At 36.2% G+C, this 21,056-nt stretch overlaps 2 protein-coding genes across 2 annotated transcripts in view; both read right to left on the bottom strand.

The window, feature by feature from the left end:
- Positions 1-1,102: 1,102 nt before the first annotated feature.
- Positions 1,103-21,056, bottom strand: part of LOC143562918 (uncharacterized) — a 63,488-nt gene continuing 43,534 nt past the window's right edge. Inside the window, exon 2 of the mRNA XM_077050611.1 lies at positions 1,103-2,230. Coding sequence (XP_076906726.1) covers positions 1,245-2,198 — 954 coding nt within the window. The 5' untranslated portion in view covers positions 2,199-2,230 and the 3' untranslated portion in view covers positions 1,103-1,244. The remainder of the gene's footprint in view (positions 2,231-21,056) is intronic.
- LOC143561006 (mechanosensitive ion channel protein 8-like) lies at positions 14,260-17,965 on the bottom strand. Its single transcript, XM_077049197.1, has 5 exons — positions 16,386-17,965; positions 16,166-16,289; positions 15,339-15,632; positions 15,056-15,258; positions 14,260-14,720 (listed from the first exon to the last, which is right to left on the bottom strand). The coding sequence occupies exons 1-5, from the start codon at positions 17,963-17,965 to the stop codon at positions 14,441-14,443; spliced, it is 2,481 nt and encodes an 826-aa protein (XP_076905312.1). The 3' UTR covers positions 14,260-14,440.

The raw sequence follows: 21,056 nt of genomic DNA, 5'->3' as shown, positions 1-21,056 counted from the left end.
TAAGGGTTTTCTCTTTTTAGCTTTATTTAAATATCCACAACCCCACTTAGGAATTGTGAATACCCAGATGAATAGATTGCATACAGACCCATGGTCTCTGGACCCGAAGCATCCCATCAATACAAGATTTAAGGTTATAAAACCATACGCCAATGAGGTGTAAAACACTAAACTAGCAGTTTAAGATTTATATCACAGGCTACACGACATACTCTAACGTTAAACCTACCCAAGCATCATATGATAACGTATTCAGATTTTTAAAATTTATAACATTTCCACTTTTCATACCAATAATTGAGGCTTGAGTATGGCCCAACCTTTCATTACTTATTTTCCACGGACAAAAAGCTTTACCCACAATTGATTTCCGTTTTAACCATTTTATCAAATTTTTCCTTTCATTTTCAAGGCTGAGCCTACCGACACACCCCAAATTAAGTGCGCTTTCTTTTAATTATCTCATATTATTAGTAGTTTGAAAAACCAATTTCCGATAAATATCATCATCTCCTACTTTTACGCAAAAAAAACTAGACTCAAGGGACATTTTTAAAACATTTTATTATTATTTTTTTACACATAAACTCGATTTAAACTACGACTCAAATATCCTATCCCCACACTTAAATTTTGCATTGTCCTCAATGCAAGAATAAAGACGACCTAAAATAAAAATAAATTAAAATAAAGTTGGACTACAAAAAAAAACTAAAGACTTAAAAAAAATAAAAACTAAAGTAAAATAAAAAGTTAACAAGCTAGATAATGGAAAAGACTTAGCTGGTAATTTGCGCATGAAACTTGATGCCAAAGTCTTCTTCCATGAATGCCTTCCAACTACGAACGTGATCAGCAAATAGTAACTCATTCTCTCACACACGAACGTAAGCGACAAAAATTCAACAAACAATATCTAGAAATATATCTTATCAAACTGATAGATATTAAGCATTCAAAATATTTTCACCAACCGACTAATATATAAAATAATCACGAATAATCATGAGCAAATAATAAATGTAAAGTATACGGATCCACTGCTACATCATCCCCACACTTGTCTTTTTCATTATATTCTTCCTTGGGATCGTTTCTCTAGCTCACTCAATCTTCAAACTAGCAAAACTTAAAATCGCAAAAACAAAGACGAACTACAAAAATTACGTTAGTGACTCGATTAAATATACAAACTTCGCGAAACCTCTCCACACTTGAACTTAATCAGGAGATTTCTCCTTAATCTAGACCCTATCTAACCCGTTTAGCTCCACCCGGAATTTATCAAACAGTAATATATCAATGACGGAACCGCAAAATATTAACTTAGAATTAAAAATCAGTAACGGGTCAGACCACCTATATTTAAACTTACCTGGCAAGAGCCGAATGCGTTGTAAGTATCGAGAAGACTGGTCGTGTTTGACATGCAAAGGCTTTTTCATTCCCGTAGACCATCTTCTAAAATAAACGCAACTTCGGTTTTCAGGTAACCTATCATCCTCGACCTTCTCCCGTGGTTTTAATTCCCGATAAGCATTCAAAACACAGTCCACGGGTTGGCAATAGTGTTCTTCCTCTAACGCTACATCCTCATCTACACTGTCCTCTATAAGTAGGGCCTCGAAAAACGCAACATCCTCATTAACGTCTAATGTGTCTCCCCCGTCATAATCCGACAATCCATCCAACTCCAGATTCAAAAATTCATCTTCCTCATTAAGCTCATTATCAACCTTAACCATATCCTCAACACCAAACATTAGCTCGAATGACTCTCCCAATTCTATCTCTTCCTCAAACACAGGTTTCACCATAACTGATCTCAGATATACAGCCCACTCCTCCTCGTCACAATCATCATCGGAGTCACTACAAAACTCAGTACAATTAGCAACATATACCTGTGAAACCTGAGGTGGGATTTCATCAGCCACTCGTTTCTCCGTATTCGGGATGAGCTCCTCTTCTTCATCTACATATTCCATGATTGGCTCTTTCCCTTCTTCTGGAAACGTCGGGAACAACTCGCCTAACCGATTCATGTATCCCAAATAGTTTCCTTCCGTATCATACTTATAACCAGGTGTCGGTTGCTCCTCCAGCTGCACACTCTCCTCTTCGTTTATCTCATCATCAGAGTCACTCCAAAAATCAATAATAGCATATGAAACTGGAGGTAGGACTTCAACATCCATTTTTGTCTCCGTTACTTGAATGATCTCCTCATCTGAGTGCTTAACATATTCCAAGGATCTCAACCTCTCCATTTCATCTTCTTCATCCAGTCTCCTAGAAATTTCTTCTACTTGATGTTGGAGATCTATAATAATATCCTGGTGATTTTTGAAGATGGTATCATGCTTAACGAACATCTTTTGGGTAACTGTAGCCATGTATTGGACCAACATCTTTTCTATCCTACCCATAGCAGCTACATCCTCATCAGAAAGACTATTAGAAAATTAATCATAACACTGCTCCTGATTTTGCTGAGGTTGCTAATACGAATTATCAAAATAATACGGAAAGGTCCCAGTGAAAAATTTTGCACTAGCTGCACAGAAGGGTTAGTACGATTATATGGTCATGCACGAGTCATATGACAACCAGCGCATCTATAACAAATAAAGCGAGAACCCTTGTATGGACAATCATAGTGTAAATGAGGATCACCACACGTATCACAATTAAGGTTACTGTAGTATGGACATTTAGTGGTAAAGTGAGGTCCATTACAAATTTCACACATAATTACAGGAATCTAAACAAGCAAAAGACACGAATAATTAGACACCTACGACTCACAATAAAAAAATAAAAATAAACACGTAAAAAGCTAATTAACTAAAACCCTAAAAACTCAAAAGCAAAAACACAATAGCACGAATATAGCAAGTAAGTCCAAACAAAACTAATAACGCAATCGCCAAGAGTCCCCGGCAACGGCGCCAAAAACATAATGTGTTTGAAGTAGTCAAATAATTATTAACTAAAATTATACTTATCTAGACACTAAGTAATACTCTAGACCCTTAAACATAACTTAAACTACTAACCGACAAGTGAACCGGTCGACTCTAGTATAGCTAAGTAGGTCCGGATATCGAACCCACGAGACTCTTTTAATTACGAAACTAGCAAATTATACTCAACTACAAGACGCGACTATTTATTAATAATATTTGAGGGGAATTTATTTTACTAATTAATTAAAACTCTAAATACTAATTAACTAATAATTAAAACTTACTAATGATTAATTAATGATTACTTAACTATTAAACTAATAATAAACTAATTAAAACCTAACCCTAATTAATATAATAATAATAAAACATAATCATTACCTTAAACTTAATTAATTAATTAAACTTAAACCTTAACCCTAATTACTTTAAACTAATAAACAATTTAGAAAGCTTTGATTAATTCAGATGATGAAGATAACTACTTAGGCTAGAATCCCCAAAGTTACGGTTATTAATTAAATGAAAAACTCAAGTTATGGAACTGGGATCGTAAAATAGACCATTGACAGAAAACCCGAACAGGACCCTTGAACTTCAAGAAGACGTCTGTGGATTTCTAACAAGTTATAAGACTCACCAGTTTAATATTAAACTTCCTTACGGTTATTTAATCGCTTATGTCTAAGTATCTTTTGTGACGAAAACCTACCTTACAGCGCGGAATTCAAAGATAGCAAAGCAGACTCAATTAACTTAATAGACTAAGCTGACAATCAAACCTAGACGAACTCCTTACGAAGAACTAAATCTAGCAATCCCGACAAGCAAAGATCTATCAACAACCTATCACCTTACAGCTTTCTAGGCTGGCAGTTCACTTTTATCTATTTACTTGATTTTATTGTTTCTATGATTTTAATGCATATTAATCACAAAATAGCCAAGAATACACAGTAAATGACCTAACAAAACCCTATCCTATGAAACAATCAACAAGGGCAATGTGAAACAATAAATTCAAGTAAACAAAACCAAGCAATCATACGCATTAACTAAATCAAACTCAACCGTTTACTTAGAACATAAAATCCATAACGAAACGAAAATCCAAATAAAATCAAACCGAACTAAGGCTCATCACGACCTAGGTAGTTTATGGAATTTAGCCTAGCATCATAAAGTCTAAATCAAACAAAACGAATAATAACAAAAACATGGTGAAAATATAAGAAACAGGGAATTGAAGATGATAAAACCCGTAAACTCGAATGTGAACGTGTAGCTCTTCACCGGATGTTCTCTCGCCTTTAAAATCACCAACAAACTCATAAAATAGCTCCAAGAACTCTCCAAAATCGACTGGTGGCTTTCAGGTCATGTTTGGTTTAAGTTAAAGATGTTTAAATAGCGAAAACAAGGCCCGACATTAAGCAAAAACGAATTAAAAACCCATCAGCAGCCCCTAGGCGCCGCGCTAAGGGCATTTGGCCTTCCCCCTTCGCGCGGCGCGGCGTGCTTCTCCATGGGGGCCGGTCAGACCGGCCCGGTCTGACCGGTTCTCTGTTCTGGTTCTTCCTGACGCGTTTCGGATCTCCGTTTCGGCTCTCTTTTCACCCTTTTTAATCATGATCAAATCCCGGAAACTACAAAACATAGAAATGTTAGTAGTATACAAATATCGACTAAAAACGAACAAAAACTATTAAAATATTAATTAAAATGAACAAGGGAAACATATATATTTTGCATTATATCATCTTTTCATCTATCTTTCAAGAGAGAACACCCTAGAGACGAATTTGGAGTCCAAGAAAAATATTTTGGTGATTGTAATCATTAGTTTGAGGTTTGTTATTCATATGCACACTCTAATTGATGTGATGATGAATCAAACTATGTGTGGCTATTCTCTTTATGTTCTCTCCTGAATTGTTAGGTTTTCAATTGAATACTTGTGAATCATTTATGTTATTTGTGGGATAGTAGTTCATCTTATGATTCTATTGCTATGGTGATTGTGAGTTTGATTAGTAATTGTTAGTATAGTATAATTCATGTTCTTGACTATCAGTTCTTGGTGCCATAGGCAATCAGGATTTATTGGAAGGGAATTAGGGTTAACTATATAAAATTGATTATCGAGTGACAACCTTGCGTTTTTACAATCCAGGTACTTAAGGGGTGTTTGGGATTGCTTATTTTCACCAATTTATAACTTATTAACTTTTTAAAAAAAGAATAAGGTGTTTGAGATTGCTTATATTGTGAGAGGAAAAGTTTCATAAGTTACAATGTTGTAACTTATTAACTTAATGAAAAGTTATAAGGATGTAAAATAAGGAATCCCAAACACCCCGTTAGTCCTCTTTTATCACAATCAAACGCATTTTCACGAACTATGTCTATGTAGTTCATCCCAAAAGTAAACGTTAACATTATCAACATCGGAAACCTGAACTCGGGAGAGATAATTCTTTTTATTAATTCAATTATAATCGTTAAATTTTTTCAGTTATTTTCGTTAATTAAAATCAACCAATCAAATACTCGAATTTATTTTCTGCATTTAGTTTAATATAGATTAATTACAAGGCTACTTAGTAACACATTTTCCACAAACTCTCTGTGTTCGACACCTGCTTACCACTATCTAATTAGTTGTAATCGGTTTATTTTTGAGTGTGTCTTCGACTTCACGTCAAATTTTTGCGCTGTTGCCGTGGAGTAGTAGGTAACGTGTGTTATCTTTTGTAGTTTTTTTGTCATTTTCGGGTTTACGCTGGTTGTGTTAGTGTGCAGGTACTTATAGGTGTATGCATACTGAAGGCTCTAACAGGCCATCACCACTAGTTATCGATCCTGAGATTGACCGAACACTTCGAAGAAACCGAGTCCTACTTAGGGAGAACAAGCTTCTTGGCTCTCCAACTGCATCGAATAGCACCATGGAATCACCAATTCCCACACGGGTCAAACATTGCCATCCACACCTCCACCAAATCCACCTCCACCGATCACTACTCCTATACCTACTTCATCAAGTGAATTGAAACCAACTCACACAACCGAACCTATAAATGCTCAATTCACCTACTCAACATCATCAACATTGCCACCTATTTCCAACCTTCTCCCTTGTAACACCCCGGCTAAAGCGGAAACGCCCGAGTGTGACGTACAGATTGTTCAAAACACATGTGACACTATTAAGTGGCAATATTATCATTATTTCATTGATAATTCAAATAACAAGTACTTTTGCAAATAAGAAAAACTACAAGGAAATAAACAAGTCAAACACTTTATTGATAATCCTATGTCTAGTGTCTTCTCTTGTTTCATTCTCTAATAAGCATACCTGTAAGATATGTATAAAATAATGTCAACTAACTTAATAGTTGATGAGTTCAAACATTTTTTTAGACAAAATGGCAAAAGACGTCCTTTATGTTTGCATGGTTTTTCAATAGACGTCCTTTGGTAAACTTAATAACAGAAAACATCCTTTACATTTCAAAACCCTATCACATTATGTCCTTTGGCACTAACCCAGTTAAATTTTTTTGTTAAATCTGGTCATGTGCATCCCACATGAGGGTATTTTTGTAAATTTATAAATATAGTTAATAATTAAACAAAAAAACATCTTCTTCTCAAAATAAAACCTCTGCATTTCTTTTTCTCTAATACCACCACCAACCCAACAACCAACAATACCAGTTGCCGGCAACCGCCGCCCCTCTGGACTACCGCCGCCGTCACACCACCGCACCTATGGACCTCCACCGCCGCACCTCTGGACCACCACCGTCGCATCTCTGGACCACCACTACCGCACCTCTAGACCACCACCGCCGCACCGCCGCTAGCATACGGTTCCACCTTTTGCCATTTTTCCATTAGCCCACTACCCCTCTTCCTCATCCACACCACCGTCATCTGAGTGGAGATCGCCAAAGCATAAGGTGGCCACCAATCACCACCGACCGCTGTGACCACCACCCTTCTCTTTTTCCCTAATTTTTGATTTGTGAAACTATAAAACCCTAATTTCTAATTGACCCCAAATTGCAATTCACGATTTCATATAAAATTGATGTTGTTCACTTGAATGATTTCAATATCATACTGTTGGCTGGTGATGTTTATGTTGCAGAAGAGTGGAACGGTCGTGGTGTTATAGATGAAGATGAATATGAAAAGTGGGTGGAAGGGGTGGCGGCAGAAGGTGGTGCGGTGGCACTAGCATCAGGTGGTAGTTGTTTAGTCGGTGATGGACTGATGGTGGTAATGGCGTGTTCTTGAATGTTAAGATAGGGAAGATGAGGGTGAGTGGTGATGTTGGGTGAAATGGTGAATTGTAGTAGCCAGTAGATAGAAAGAGGGTTTAAGAGAGAGAGAAAATATGTTGAGTTTTTAATTTTAATAATTAAATAGAGATGACAAAATTACCCTCATGTGCCTTGCACATGACCTGACTTAACGAAAATATTTAACTGGGTTAGTGTAAAAGGATATAACATGATACAGTTTTTAAATATAAAGGATGTTTTATGTCATTAAGTTTACTAAAGGACAACAATTGAAAAAACGTTCAAACATAAAGGACTAGTTTTGCCATTTTGTCTTTTTTTATATAATACATAAAAATCATACAATCCCATGAACAATTGTAAATGAGCAAACAAGGTCCTTTCCAATTGGGATTGTGCACCAACGTACTTGGATAATGAGACCCTTTTCCACTCATAACAACAAGGTCTTGAGTGCAAGGGGGGGGGGGGGGCGTATGATCATACTATATTGAAATAATCCATGAGCAAATAATTTTGAGCAAGTAACAAGTAACACACAAGTCCATGTAACGAATTGTAGTTTGTAAGCGAAATCATAAATAGTTGGGTTTTGTAGGATACATATGTTACCTTCAAAAGTAATAAAAAAAGTAGAAATGGGGTGAGAAACTCACCTTTGTATTGGATGACAAACTTGAAAATGAAACGGAAAGCGCGTTATATGAAACCAAATGATCGAATCTCAAGAGCTAAAATAATAAGAACGCGAGAATTACTAACTAGTTAATGGAAATAGCATGTCGGTTTAAAAGTTCATATATTATTGTGTGTATATATACTTTTACTCATTTTAACGTATATTAATATTTAAGTTAACGGATTTTCATGACTTTTTATTATAATATTACTTACTTATAAGATTAATATTAAATTTGAATAATGTTTATGGAAATTATCATTACCGGTATGTTTTATTTTAGTATAAACTTTTGTTGGTTTAGAATTTATAAAGTTACAACGTTATTATATATATTATCTATATAATTATTTTATGAGTTTTAACGAGTGTTACCGGGTTTTGAAAGATTGGTTTTTGGGTGAAAATGCTAACGAAAATCTAAAACAACATTTTTAATCTATAAAAATAATTTTATTTATTTATAATGATTTATAAACATATATTTAATTTATTATAACTAATAAAATAGTTTTTAAAAAAATATAAAATGGATCTGCTGTGACCCAGGTTCGAACCCGGGTCTCCATGACCACACCAAGCATACACAACCACATGACCATACAACTTTTGTTGTTAAAAGATGGAAAACATGCAAATAATTATAAACACATGCTAAACTTCTTCTTCTTCACCATAACCCTAGACTTTATAAATATATATAAATTAATTTTAAACTTTATTTATACTTTAAACCTTGAACTTTATAAATATACATAACTAGATTAGAACTTGGTATAATTTAACATATGTTTAGATACTTACGTTTTATACCCGAATAGTTTGAACTTGGTTATTTTATAAACTTTTATAGCTCGGAGATTCGTTATTTGAACTAAACAGATAGACAATGAACGAACAATAACTATAAATCATCGTAATTAATATTATGATAAACGACAAATACGAATTTATTGAAACGACACAACGGGTCAGTTTAACGAATACAAATACAAATACAAATACAAATACGAATACGAATAAAAATTGACAAATGTCACATCCCTACCTATGGGTTTAACAGTGAATTTGAAGGGTATGAAGTAGAAGGGTACTACATGAGGGGTGATGGAAGTCAAAGGGTAAATCCGGAAAATTTTGCTTATGGTCAAGGGGAACAACCGGAAACGGTGCAAGAGCTTAATAGACAACCACCACCGGTTGTTCAACAACAAGCTCAACCGCAACCGGTTATTCAACAACAACAAGTGCAACCACAAGATCAAAAATTTCAACAACAAATGCCCCAACCACAGTTTCAACAATTTGCACCTCCAAGGCCCGTTTATAGGCAAATGGGTCAACCAAGAGTACCAATGGGGGTACCAAGAAGGCATGCAAAATATATGGTAAGGGGGATTGAAGCCCATTTCCGATCGATAATTACTAATAATCCGTCTTTGGTGGTTATTCCTCACAATCAACAAGGGAGGACATTTGAGGTGAGAACAAATTCTCTCCAAAGTCTACCAAAGTATAAGGGTGTAGTAACGGAGGAACCTTACTTTCACTTGGAGGCATACGGTTCCATTTTCAATACGATTGAGGGTCAAGGTTTTACATCAGATGAGGTTAAGTTGGTCTTATTTCAATTTTCGTTGGAAGATAAGGCAAAGAGATGGTTTTACACATTACCTTCCGCATCCATATATACGTGGGCCGAGATGCAACACAGATTCTTGGAAGAATTTTACACGACCCAAAAGACTAATGATGCAAGAAGGAGTTTGGAAACCTTCCAACAACAATCGGGTGAGATGTTTCATGAAGCGTTTGAGCGGTTTAATATGATGATCAAGAATTGTTCTCAACATGGTATTGCTCTTTGAAAATTGTTGAATGCTTTTCATGAGGGGTTGAGTATGGAAGATGAACGAGATTTGAGATCAATCACAAATGACACATTTGGTACTAACTCTGAACAAGATGATCGGGCATATTTGGAACAAATGGCGGTTGCATCAAAGAGAAAAGCTCAAACCGGAAGAAGAGCAAGACCGGAAATTGGAAGACCACAAGTACAAGCCATGGAAGAAGGAGGGGTACAAACTACTAATCAGGTAATTGATGTTTATACGAATTGTAATGAGTTGGGCCATGCTTCGGAGGTGTGTACGGTGGGTCAAGTACAAGTGGAGGAGGTGAATTTACTTCAAGGGGGGAGGTGGTAGAAATTATAATATGAATTCAAACACTTACCACCCCAGGTTAAGAAATCACCCAAATTTTCGATATGGAAATCCGGCTACTCAATCTAAACCTAATTTCCAAGGGAATCAAGGAAATTATGTTCCTCGCCAACAATATAACAATCAAAGTAACTTTCATGGCGGGTATAATCAAGGGTTCCAAGGTCAAAGGGGGTGGTGGTCAAAGTGGGTCCACGGGTCAAGGTTCATCAAATGGAAATGAAGTTATGGAGATGCTCAAGGTGATGCAACAAGATATGCAAAGGAGGAATCAACTTGATGAAATTCACATGTAAAAGGATGATGTCCGTGATAAGGTCATTCAATCATTGACCACTCAAATGGGTCAACTTGCAACCGAAGTGTCAGACTTAAAGAAAAACAAGGGTCAATTGCCAAGTGACACTAAGGTAAATCCTTCTCATAGTTCTTCTCATAATGTTCCTATTAACCATGTTAGTGTTTTGAGAAGTGGTAAAGAGTATAAAATTGATTTGTCACTGAATGTGGTTGATGGGGAAGTTGAGGACATTACGGGTAATGAAAGTGATAATGAAATTGAAACTAATAAAACCACCAAACATGTCACTTTTGAAAAATCATTACAAAATTCGGGCCACGATCCAAATTTTAAAGATAAAAATAAGGAAGTAGAACTAAATCACATATTTAATATAATCATCAAGTAAAACAAAGCTTCTTCAAAGAAATTAGATGGTAAATGTAGTTTTAGCTCATGGTGAGCATAGTTATGAACATCAAAGGAGATGAAGATAACAAACAAATGATTAAACTAGAACAATCTAACCAAATATGGATGAATCTTCCTTCTTTAACGATGATCGATGATGATGATAATGATGACCTCCAAGCCTTCAAACTCTCCACAAGATCTTCAATATGAGTGTAAAGTAGGTGTTTTATAAGTGAAACTAGTATAGAATTCTATCCAAGCACACCTCTTTGAATGCAACATGCACCTCTATTTATAGGTTGTTTGGGTGATCAGGCACAACCCCATTTAAAGGGAAGAACGCCCCCGTGTCCAGGTGTCCAGTCGCATAAAATGCTCTGTCAGATCATACATGCTGACTCAACACGGGGGCGTGCTTCCTGAGGTACGGACCCTTGTTTTTGGGTGTATGTTTTATTTTGTTTTGTCTAATTTGAAAGGTGACCACGGCCCCATGTTCCCTAAAATAGGGCCCCGTGTCCAGCTGTCCAGTATTTTGTTTTTTTCTTGCAAATATTTGTCTTTTCTTACACAGGAAAGCATGGGGGCATCTTCCATGAAGCATGAGGGTGTGTATTTCTATTTTCTTTGATTTTCTTGGTTTCTCTTTGCATTTTCATTCATTTCTTTGTTTGAGTCTTGGATATATCTGAAAATATATTTTAACATGATAAGTAGTTATTTAAACTATATTATATTATAGAAGTTGTAGTTTTTAGAGATTATTTGATGCTAAAAATGTATATTTTTATATACATCAAGCAAAAGTATACAAATCATCCAAAGCGTTGTACGGATTAAGGCAAGCTCCTAGGGCGCGAAATACAAAGTTGAACGGTATTTTGTTAAATATGAAGTTTCACCGGTGCATACAAGAACAAGCGGTGTATCGAAAGAACATTGGAGCTGATCTACTAATAGTCAGTGTGTACGTTGATGACTTCATCGTCACATGTTCTAACTTAAACTTAATAATGGAGTTTAAGTGGGAGATGAATTTAAACTTTGTTATCTCGGAATTGATGTTTCACAAAGCAATGGTGGGATAAAAAATAAGCAAAAAGCATATGCTAAGAAAATTTTAGTAGAAGCGGGAATGGAGAATTGCAATCTTGCTCAAATTCTATTGGGTCCGAGTATAAAAGTTTCTAAATTTTAAGATGAATAAGACTTTGATGCTACGAGATATCGAAAAATTGCCGGGTGTCTCCGGTAGCTTTTACAAACTAGTCCCGACTTGGTGTATTTGGTCAGAGTCCTAAGCCGGTACATGCAAAGCCCGAAGCAATCTCATGCAACTCTTATAAATAAAATTCTTTGTAATATTTAATGTACTCTCGGTTTTGTATTTGTTACATTCGTGGGAAAATGTGTTAGTTGGTTATAGTGATAGTAGCCATAACATTGACCAAGACGATAGCAGAAGCACTACGGGCATGTATTTTATCTTGGGTCTTCACCAATTACTTGGTGTTCTCAGAAGCAAAGTATGGTTGCACTCTCATCGTGTGAAGCAAAGTATGGTTGCAACCGTGTGTCAGGCGGTTTGGCTAAGGGAATTGATAAGGGAGTTATTTGATAAGGAAATTCAAGCAGTGGTGTTACGTATCGATAATACATCAACAATAGCTCTCGTGAAGAATCCGGTTTTCCTTGGAAGGACCAAACACATTAAATCTCGGTTTCATTACATACGGGAATGTGTTGATCGTGAAGAAGTGTCGAGCATGTTAGTGGTGTTAAGCAATGTGCCGATATCTTGACGAAGGCTCTTGAGAGAATCAAATTCAAGGAGATGCGGGAACTACTTGGAGTTGAAGACTTGTCGGTTTCGAATTCGAAATTGCAAGGGTGATTGTTGAGAATTTTAGTTTAAGAGCGTTACTTGACATGCAAGGTTAAGTAACAAGATTAAGGAGTGGATAATTACAAACAATTAAATGTGCTTAGATTTAATTGTTAGTGTAATTATTATGTCATATTATTTAACAATCCTAGTTATAGTCTAAACGTGATAGGTTAGATAGTATATACCCGTACTTTAGGGTTTAGAGATTGTAATTGATCGTGAAGAAGTGTCGAGCATGTTAGTGGTGTTAAGCAATGTGCCGATATCTTGACGAAGGCTCTTGAGAGAATCAAATTCAAGGAGATGCGGGAACTACTTGGAGTTGAAGACTTGTCGGTTTCGAATTCGAAATTGCGAGGGTGATTGTTGAGAATTTTAGTTTAAGAGCGTTACTTGACATGCAAGGTTAAGTAACAAGATTAAGGAGTGGATAATTATAAACAATTAAATGTGCTTAGATTTAATTGTTAGTATAATTATTATGTCATATTAATTGTTAGTATAATTATTATGTCATATTATTTAACAATCCTAGTTATAGTCTAAACATGATAGGTTAGATAGTATATACCCGTGCTTTTAGAGTTTAGAGATTGTAATTGAGTTTTGTGAAGTTTCTCAATAATAATATTCATGTTCGTGTTCAATACCTGGTACCAATTCAATTCTTGAGGATGTTGCCCTCGCTTATATTCTTGGAACCGCGTGCACTGCGAATCTCGGACTGAAAGATGTTGATGAATGGCAGTGTTTTGGTGAAGGGGTTTTACCAAAAAATCCTGAACGGACGATGTATGATCGTGTGGCCGAAAGAGGATTTTACGGGTCTCATGAAGTTAGGACCATGGAGATTGACGCAGATTTCTCTCTCAAACGGGCCCTTTCTGCTGCTGTAGAAGGTGACAATGATCAATCGGGCGAAGAAGCTCAAGAAAGCTATCCGTTCACACCGCGGTTTAGGTTAATCGACTGGTGTTATCATCATGAGGTTATTTGTCAAGTGGACGACCAGGGAAGGGTTAGAATGCATACACAATTTTTTGATGATCTTCCTGAATCATTATTGTAAAATTTCACTTTTGACCATTTTGTTTACAGATGGTGTTATCCATTATGCTTGTTAGTATGTTTGATTAGCATGTGCTGCAAAGCAATCTTTGACTTTTTCAGTTGACCTACTTTAAAATCTTAAATGTTACAAACTTTTGTAGAGGTTTAACTACTCTAGTATTTGTTATAATGTTTGATGCATGCAAGATGGAATTTTGAATTCGAATGGGAACTTTTTATATTATGAACAACTTTTTGAACCAATATTAGTTATCAAAAAAAAAAAGAAAGAAAATAAAAAAAAGTGTTACTCGTAATTAGTAATTCAAACTTTGTAAACCAACCCATACCATACAAATATACAATATCATACCATACCAATAACTGTATTCCATCATCAAAAAAGCTATAATTCTAAAGTCATCTGTCCTCTATAACTCCAAACTCAAATCTATATTAGCCCTTCAACACTATTCCATGCAATTCTTGTGCACAGTCTCATCCTAGATTTCCCCAATGCTTAGATTTTAACGTGTGAACTCGCATCGTAAACTTGTACACTGTACATTTAAACTTGTACCATCTTGTTTTCATACTTTATGTCACATGCTCATGCTCACCATGCTGGAGGAAGCCGACTAGTGGTAGCGGGTGAAGGCATGTTCTTTATATTAATATCAATCGGGTACAATCTGTACTCGACATCATGTTCTTTAAATATTCGAACCATTTCATCGATCACAGCACTTTTTCTTATGAACCTCTCACTCATGTCTTGAAAGTTTATTTTATGTCTCCACCACATGTGCAGCTTGATCATGCTTACTTCCACCAATGTCACTGAAACCACTGTTATGTCATTTGGATAATAATGATCCTTCTTGCTCTCGATGAACCTGCCGATAAGGAACCAAAAAGTGTCTGGTTAGTTACTGTATCGGAAAAACACTCATTCTTCGAAAACACCAAAACCCAAGCAATAAGAAGACCCAGTGGCATTGTCACATCATCACCGGCTTTTACATTTATTGTTTAGTTACAAATCCTTTTGTTTTAGTAAAATATATAATATATATTTGAATATTTTTCTCGTTTTTGGCCAAAAACTGCACACCAAAACCGGGTGCTAAAAACGATATCTACAATGGTAAAACCAGACGATGTTTGGTGTTTTAAGGGAGCTAAAACAAGGTTATCAGCCATGCTCTTATAGTGTTTGTTGATTTCTTACTTGATTATTCTTTGTTTCATGATGGCTAACGTGTCGGCAGGAGTGGTGATATGGATGAAGAAATCAACCGAATCCCACATGTCAGGACTTCGGTAGTGATTGCTGATGGCCCGGGTTGAAAGAGTACTGTTTGGAAAATAAACCTTCTCATTGTCCCACTTCAAGAACACAGTTGTCAAGATATTCATTTCTTCTACTATTAACTGAAAATAATCTAAGACTCAGAATATAAGCTATGAATTTTAATAATTTCTTTCTATGCACAAGTTTCCAATTTTGATACCTGAACTCCATCAATCTCACAACGATCACCGACATCAAATGGGTGCATGACAAACAAGAAAATTATGGCCTCGAAAATGGTCTTGCAAGTATTACCAAAGATAAACGCCACGACCACAATCTGGGAGCTTATAAAAACCAGAAATTTACTTGTTGCTATGTTCAGTATCAAGAGGCAGATAATTATAGTAATGACTCCAACCAACACATTCACCATTTGGTGTAATGTGTTGACTGCAGTTTTTGTATCATTTAGTGTCAACGCAAGAGCTTTTCGTTCTCTGAATGCATTAACCTGAAACATTTGGATCAGACGGAACATGTAATTCACTTGTGATCATGTATTCGAAGCTTTATGAAATAAGATACATAAAATCACCAATATAAATTTTTAGCATTTACAAAATAGATATATGCAAAACCAACCAATTAGACAAGGCCAAATAAGCACGCCCGACCAAGAAGACAGAAATTTAGCGGCACAAAAATCTTGAAAAACTCCATGGGTCCGCGAACAAAACCAATAATAGCTAAAATTCAGCCTACACTTTACATATATACTAATTTGATTGGTTTGTTTTATAGACCACATTGTAATTTCTACAGATTTTTGTGTAGGCTAAAATTAAGCTATGCTTTACACATATAATGATTTGATTGATATGTTTTGTAGACCCATTTTACCTTTTGATAAGATTTTTTTTCCCGGTTAAAATTCAGCCGCTCTTTACGCCTATATTGATTTGATTGGCAGGACCCATTGTACTTTAAAAAAAAAAAAATTAAGGGTTAAAATGTGTATTTTCAATATTCTCCCTAAGCTCTTACCACCCAAGTCTTCAAAGCACCCTTGCTAACTTTTTCATCTCCAGGTGATCCTACCAAAAGAGACAAGGTTTTAAGCGCTTGATCTTGTCTCAAGAACCGCATCAGATCCATGAGATAGATGTACCTGCAAACAACAAACTTCGCATTCTAGAATCTCAATCATGCGACACGATCTCTAAAGCATTAGTTAATGAGTCTTGAAATGAATGTAAACACATACTTGGAGCCAGCTTTAGCCACATTCAAGAAAATCTTGCGTGCGGCCCGTTTGGCTTCAATCTCACTCTTAATTTGTGTCGTTGACTCGTCATCTTGTTTATTCATGTCATGTAACTGCTCATCTAATGTACTCAATGCCCCCACCCGAACGATTTTCATTAATCTTTTCATATTCAATGCAGATACATTCTTCGGATTAAGCCTATGCAAGTGATCAATTGATATCACTTTTTCTTTCTCATCAATTTTGATGCCAGGTTGCGGTTTTGGTAACCTTCCACTTCTCCTGCTCTTGGCTGGAAGCACATTTTCCCCAAGCTCGGGTGGCATGTTAGCGTCTGCGTTCAGAAGTCGGTTAACTTCTGCCAGTGTTCTCTCCTCTTCTATTATGTGGTTTTCGATCTCAACCAGTGGTGGGCCCGAGAGGGTTTCGATCACATACTGGTTGAACAAAGCTTCTTGAATCCTATCAAAAAACTTACTGACATGAAATGATGATGCAAGAACTTTAACCATTAGTGTCTTGATTAGCCATAATGAGGTAGCTACAAGCATACACACCATTAATTTGTTCAACATTCTAAGGAACCTGTGTTGACCCTCTACTTTCTCATCAAACATGTAATGCCAAGCTATTAACACCAAACCTAACCAAATACAGTTTTGCACCGGTTTTCTGAGCCCATACACGAAATACAACACTCGCTTGCGTAGAATCAAGTTCCTCTCGACGAAGAAGACGATGAACCTTATACCCCAACCCGAAACCAACCGACCGCATATCAAAACCAAAACTAAAACCTCCCACTCCCAAATGTGAAGTCCTCTAAATACTCTTTTCTTCCAATCAGCAATCACAAGTGTCGCAATTAGAGCGGATAGTATTGAGATCAGACTAATCCATTGAATTATGGTTATTGCATCTAGTTTCGCCTGTCTAAAATCATCTGGAATATTGTCTTCATCAAACAATGTTTCTTCTTCTTCATCTATTTCACCTCTAGCCAGTATACCCGAAGGCCGGGATAATAATACACCCGATTTATACTGCATGGGTATAGCAGCTGGACCAGACAAAGGGACGACGTCAACCTCCACCTCTGGAGGATCGATCAACCGCGACTGATGGGTTCTCGTTCGCATGATGGGAGCTCGTCGTTGAAAGGACGACGTGCATTTCAAGACCTCGCTTCCGCCTTTGTCATCATTATTAACGCGGCTTAGATTACTTGATTTTCGACGTATTTGATTTTGATCTAATCGGATTTCATCCGTTTCGTCATCATCATCATCATCATCATCATCATCATCATCATCCTCTTTTGATGAATTCGTGTCGTCTTGATTCGGGGTAGGCGGTTGAAACTTTACCTTCAAATCTCTGGAATTTGTAACCCGATTCGTTGTTCCTTTAACGGGTGTACTCTCTGTCGATTTCTGATTACCGGAATTACGTCCGCGGCGTGAGTCCTCCAACTCCATATCCATGTCTAACGATGGTTTTGCTCCATCTTCGCCGTGGATTTTGACGATGAAATCGTGGTCGGAGACGTCGGCGGAGTTCTTGTTGGAATGATCCATTGCAATGTGTTGACGTCATGCAAACAATTTAACGATCGTTTCATCGGAGAGAGATAATATTATTATTATTATTATTTACCGGCAACAATATTTTGTTTGTTAAAACTAGAAAAGTTAGATTTTGGAAGAACCTTTCATTTCCAATAAAACTCAAGCATATTGTAAAATCTTTAAAATTTCTATTTGAATCTTCCATATGGTTTTTGAGTACATTAGTAATGTAATTTTGCATTAAACTATTTATAATAACTTTTATCTTTATCTTCAATATTTATATTAAGGAAAAATCATCAAAATGACCCTTTTTACCTAGCAAGCCATTTAACTAGCCATTTCAAACAAAAAATATTTAAAATGGTTCCTTTCTAAATAGTACGGTTCACCATATTAGAATTGACACACGGCAATCTATTTGACGTCCTTCCGTTTTTGAATCAACCACATCTAGACACGTATACACTTAAACGATCGGGCCCTACCATTAAACCAACCATTTAGGTATGGCACCGACCGTTTATTAAACAGTCGGTCAGATAGTTTAAAAAACCTTTATACGGTCGGTCCAACTGTTTAATAAACGGCCAGCCAACGTATCTATTTTGTCGAGACTTCATGTCAATTCCATCGGGCTTTCATATCTACTCCGTCGACCAACATATCTATTATGGTGATCTTCGTATCTATTCCATCAGGCTTTTAAGTGTATACGTGTCTAGATATGATTGATTCAAAAACGGAAGTGCGTTAGATAGATGAAGTTAGTTCTAATATGTTGGATCATGCCGTTTAGAAAATGACCATTTAGGTATTTTTAGTTTTGTTTCTTGAGGTGTGTGTGTGAGGTGAGGGGTTGGTTGGTTGGTTGGTAAGTCAAAGAATTTGTTATTTTAGTCATTTTCCCTACTATTAAACCATTCGTAGCTTCAATATCTTAATATGTTTATATTTCGTATCTTCACTTTTTTCTTTTGTATATTTGACAATTTATTTTTAATTTCATAATAGATTTGTCAACATTTTGTATTTGTCTGCCGTGGCGTGTGTTTTGTAATACTGGTGGTAGATATACAGTTAGTTTTCTAGTTTATAATGTTGTATCAAAATAATTCGATAGCGCTTCAAGTTTTGTAATGGTCATACTTGTAATAGTAGTATATGCACATGCTTAAAATGATATGTCCAAACTATTATACAGTGGGTCTTACTTTGTAGGTTGTGATGATCTGTTAATTATTTTATACTTTAGTTCGTTAATTGTTTAGTTTAAGTTGTTTATTGCATGAACTTCGGTACTTCATACATGTTTGTTCTATTTCAAGTCACTGGTGTTTAAAGCAGTTAATATGGACCTGTACGAGCGTGAGATGAAGACCCGTGATGACCAGAACGTGAAACAAGACCAAGAAATGAAGTTTGTTGGTGAGGAGACCCGTTGTGCTACGCGGCGGGATGGAAGGTAGTCCATCGCGTATCACGGTGGACTTTAAAATAATGAATGTTGACTTTTGGTCCACCGCGATACACGATGGACCTGTGAAGGCCCCATCGCGTACCGAGATTAGTGGCAGAATCGTGAAAGTTAAGATTTTTATTAAAACATCGTTTTGACGACCCGATTCTCATATATCACATTTCAGAGCAGTTCCAGAGGCTGGAGAGACTAATTCCACCATTCCGATCCATCATGAGATCATCTACATGGCCTACATTATCATAATTGAAGATCTTGCGATGTTGAGGCGCTGCTAATCCTCTCGAATCATACTCGGGATATAAAGTTTGTAATTTACAGTTTTTCTCATGTGTTAAAGAACGAACTAATTGTAATTGTCTTTAATTAATCTATGAGTATTGATCTTTGGTAATAGTGTGCACTTAGTCGGTTTAGGTTTATTCCTATCAGAACGATAAGTTTGTCAATTGCTATGATAATTGCTTATTGGATTAGTTGAATACGATGAAGCATACATTGCTCTTAGTTGAGTCACACTGGCATGGATATTTTGATAACCAGTGTTGTTTTGCTAGCGATTGTTGTTGGGTTGTTTTGATTAGTTGAATACGATGAAGCATACATTGCTCTTAGTTGAGTCACACTGGCATGGATTGTTTGATAACCAGTGTTATTTTGCTAGCGATTATTGATGCCTAAGGTTTTTCTCGTTAATCAATCTGATTTGATCTTTGACAATTAATGTGTTAAGTGAACATGAGATGGCTATTTATTTACTTGCTTAGAACCCGGGTGTGATTTGACTTTGTTAATTATTTGTAAGATTTTACGTGGGGTGTGTTGATTGTGCAAGTAATAGGTTTTGCACACCCGCCACCCAGGCAGGAAATCCCTGCTTATTTTCGAGCCATAGATTAAGAGAGTGGCCCGGCATAACCGAGCTCACCACAGAGGGTCAAAGATATAAGGCCAACACTAGAACCAAAACCAAAACCAAAACCAAAACCAAGATCAGAATCAGAATCAAAACCAAAACCAAAACAAAACCCAAGCCCAAACCCACTTAATAAAGACAACATATTCCAACCAGATCACAATAACGATCAAGATTAACCCAAGAATGACCCTAACCCACCAATAAATTCCAACCAACAACTAAACCCAAACTACTCAGCTTTCCTATCTAGAAATTGAAACCGAAACAATCACCAACCAGGACCATCTACACCACACAACACCCCCCGTCACAGAATTCAATTATCTCCAGATGACGATTATATTAGTATTCATACTGAGGATGAAGAGGGTGAAGGGGAATGCAATGATTCAGATCATGGTCAGGATGGGAGTTATGTGTGCTGCGTGTGATGTGGTAAAATATAATGGATGGTATTTAGCCTTTGCACAAGATTGTGTTTTAAATTTATAAAAGTGATTTCTACTAAGACAAAACACAAAAAAAATAGGCAAATGTACCTATCGTATATGTAGAATAGTATAGGTAAGAACCAAGTATCGATCCGTGGACACAAAAGTTTCTAATTGTGAATCTTCATTTTAGTTCAATTAGAGAGTTTAATCATTTTGGGGTTGATTTTCAAACTTTTTATAAAATAGAAATACTTATATATATGATTT

Source organism: Bidens hawaiensis, unplaced genomic scaffold, assembly GCF_021521415.1.
Source record: "Bidens hawaiensis isolate Kalapana, Puna unplaced genomic scaffold, B.hawaiensis_p1.1 tig00000097_1, whole genome shotgun sequence".
Lineage (NCBI taxonomy): Eukaryota > Viridiplantae > Streptophyta > Magnoliopsida > Asterales > Asteraceae > Bidens > Bidens hawaiensis.
Note: the sequence above shows the minus strand (reverse complement) of the source record. Positions and strands in the feature narration are given on the sequence as shown.

Excerpts from the sequence above, each read along its gene's own strand:
- LOC143561006 (XM_077049197.1), bottom strand. The coding sequence starts at position 17,965 with ATGGATCATTCCAACAAGAACTCCGCCGACGTCTCCGACCACGATTTC. Across the intron at positions 16,290-16,385 it reads GTGGCTAAAGCTGGCTCCAA|GTACATCTATCTCATGGATC; the intron begins GTATGTGTTTAC and ends TGTTGTTTGCAG. Across the intron at positions 15,259-15,338 it reads GTGAGATTGATGGAGTTCAG|TTAATAGTAGAAGAAATGAA; the intron begins GTATCAAAATTG and ends GATTATTTTCAG.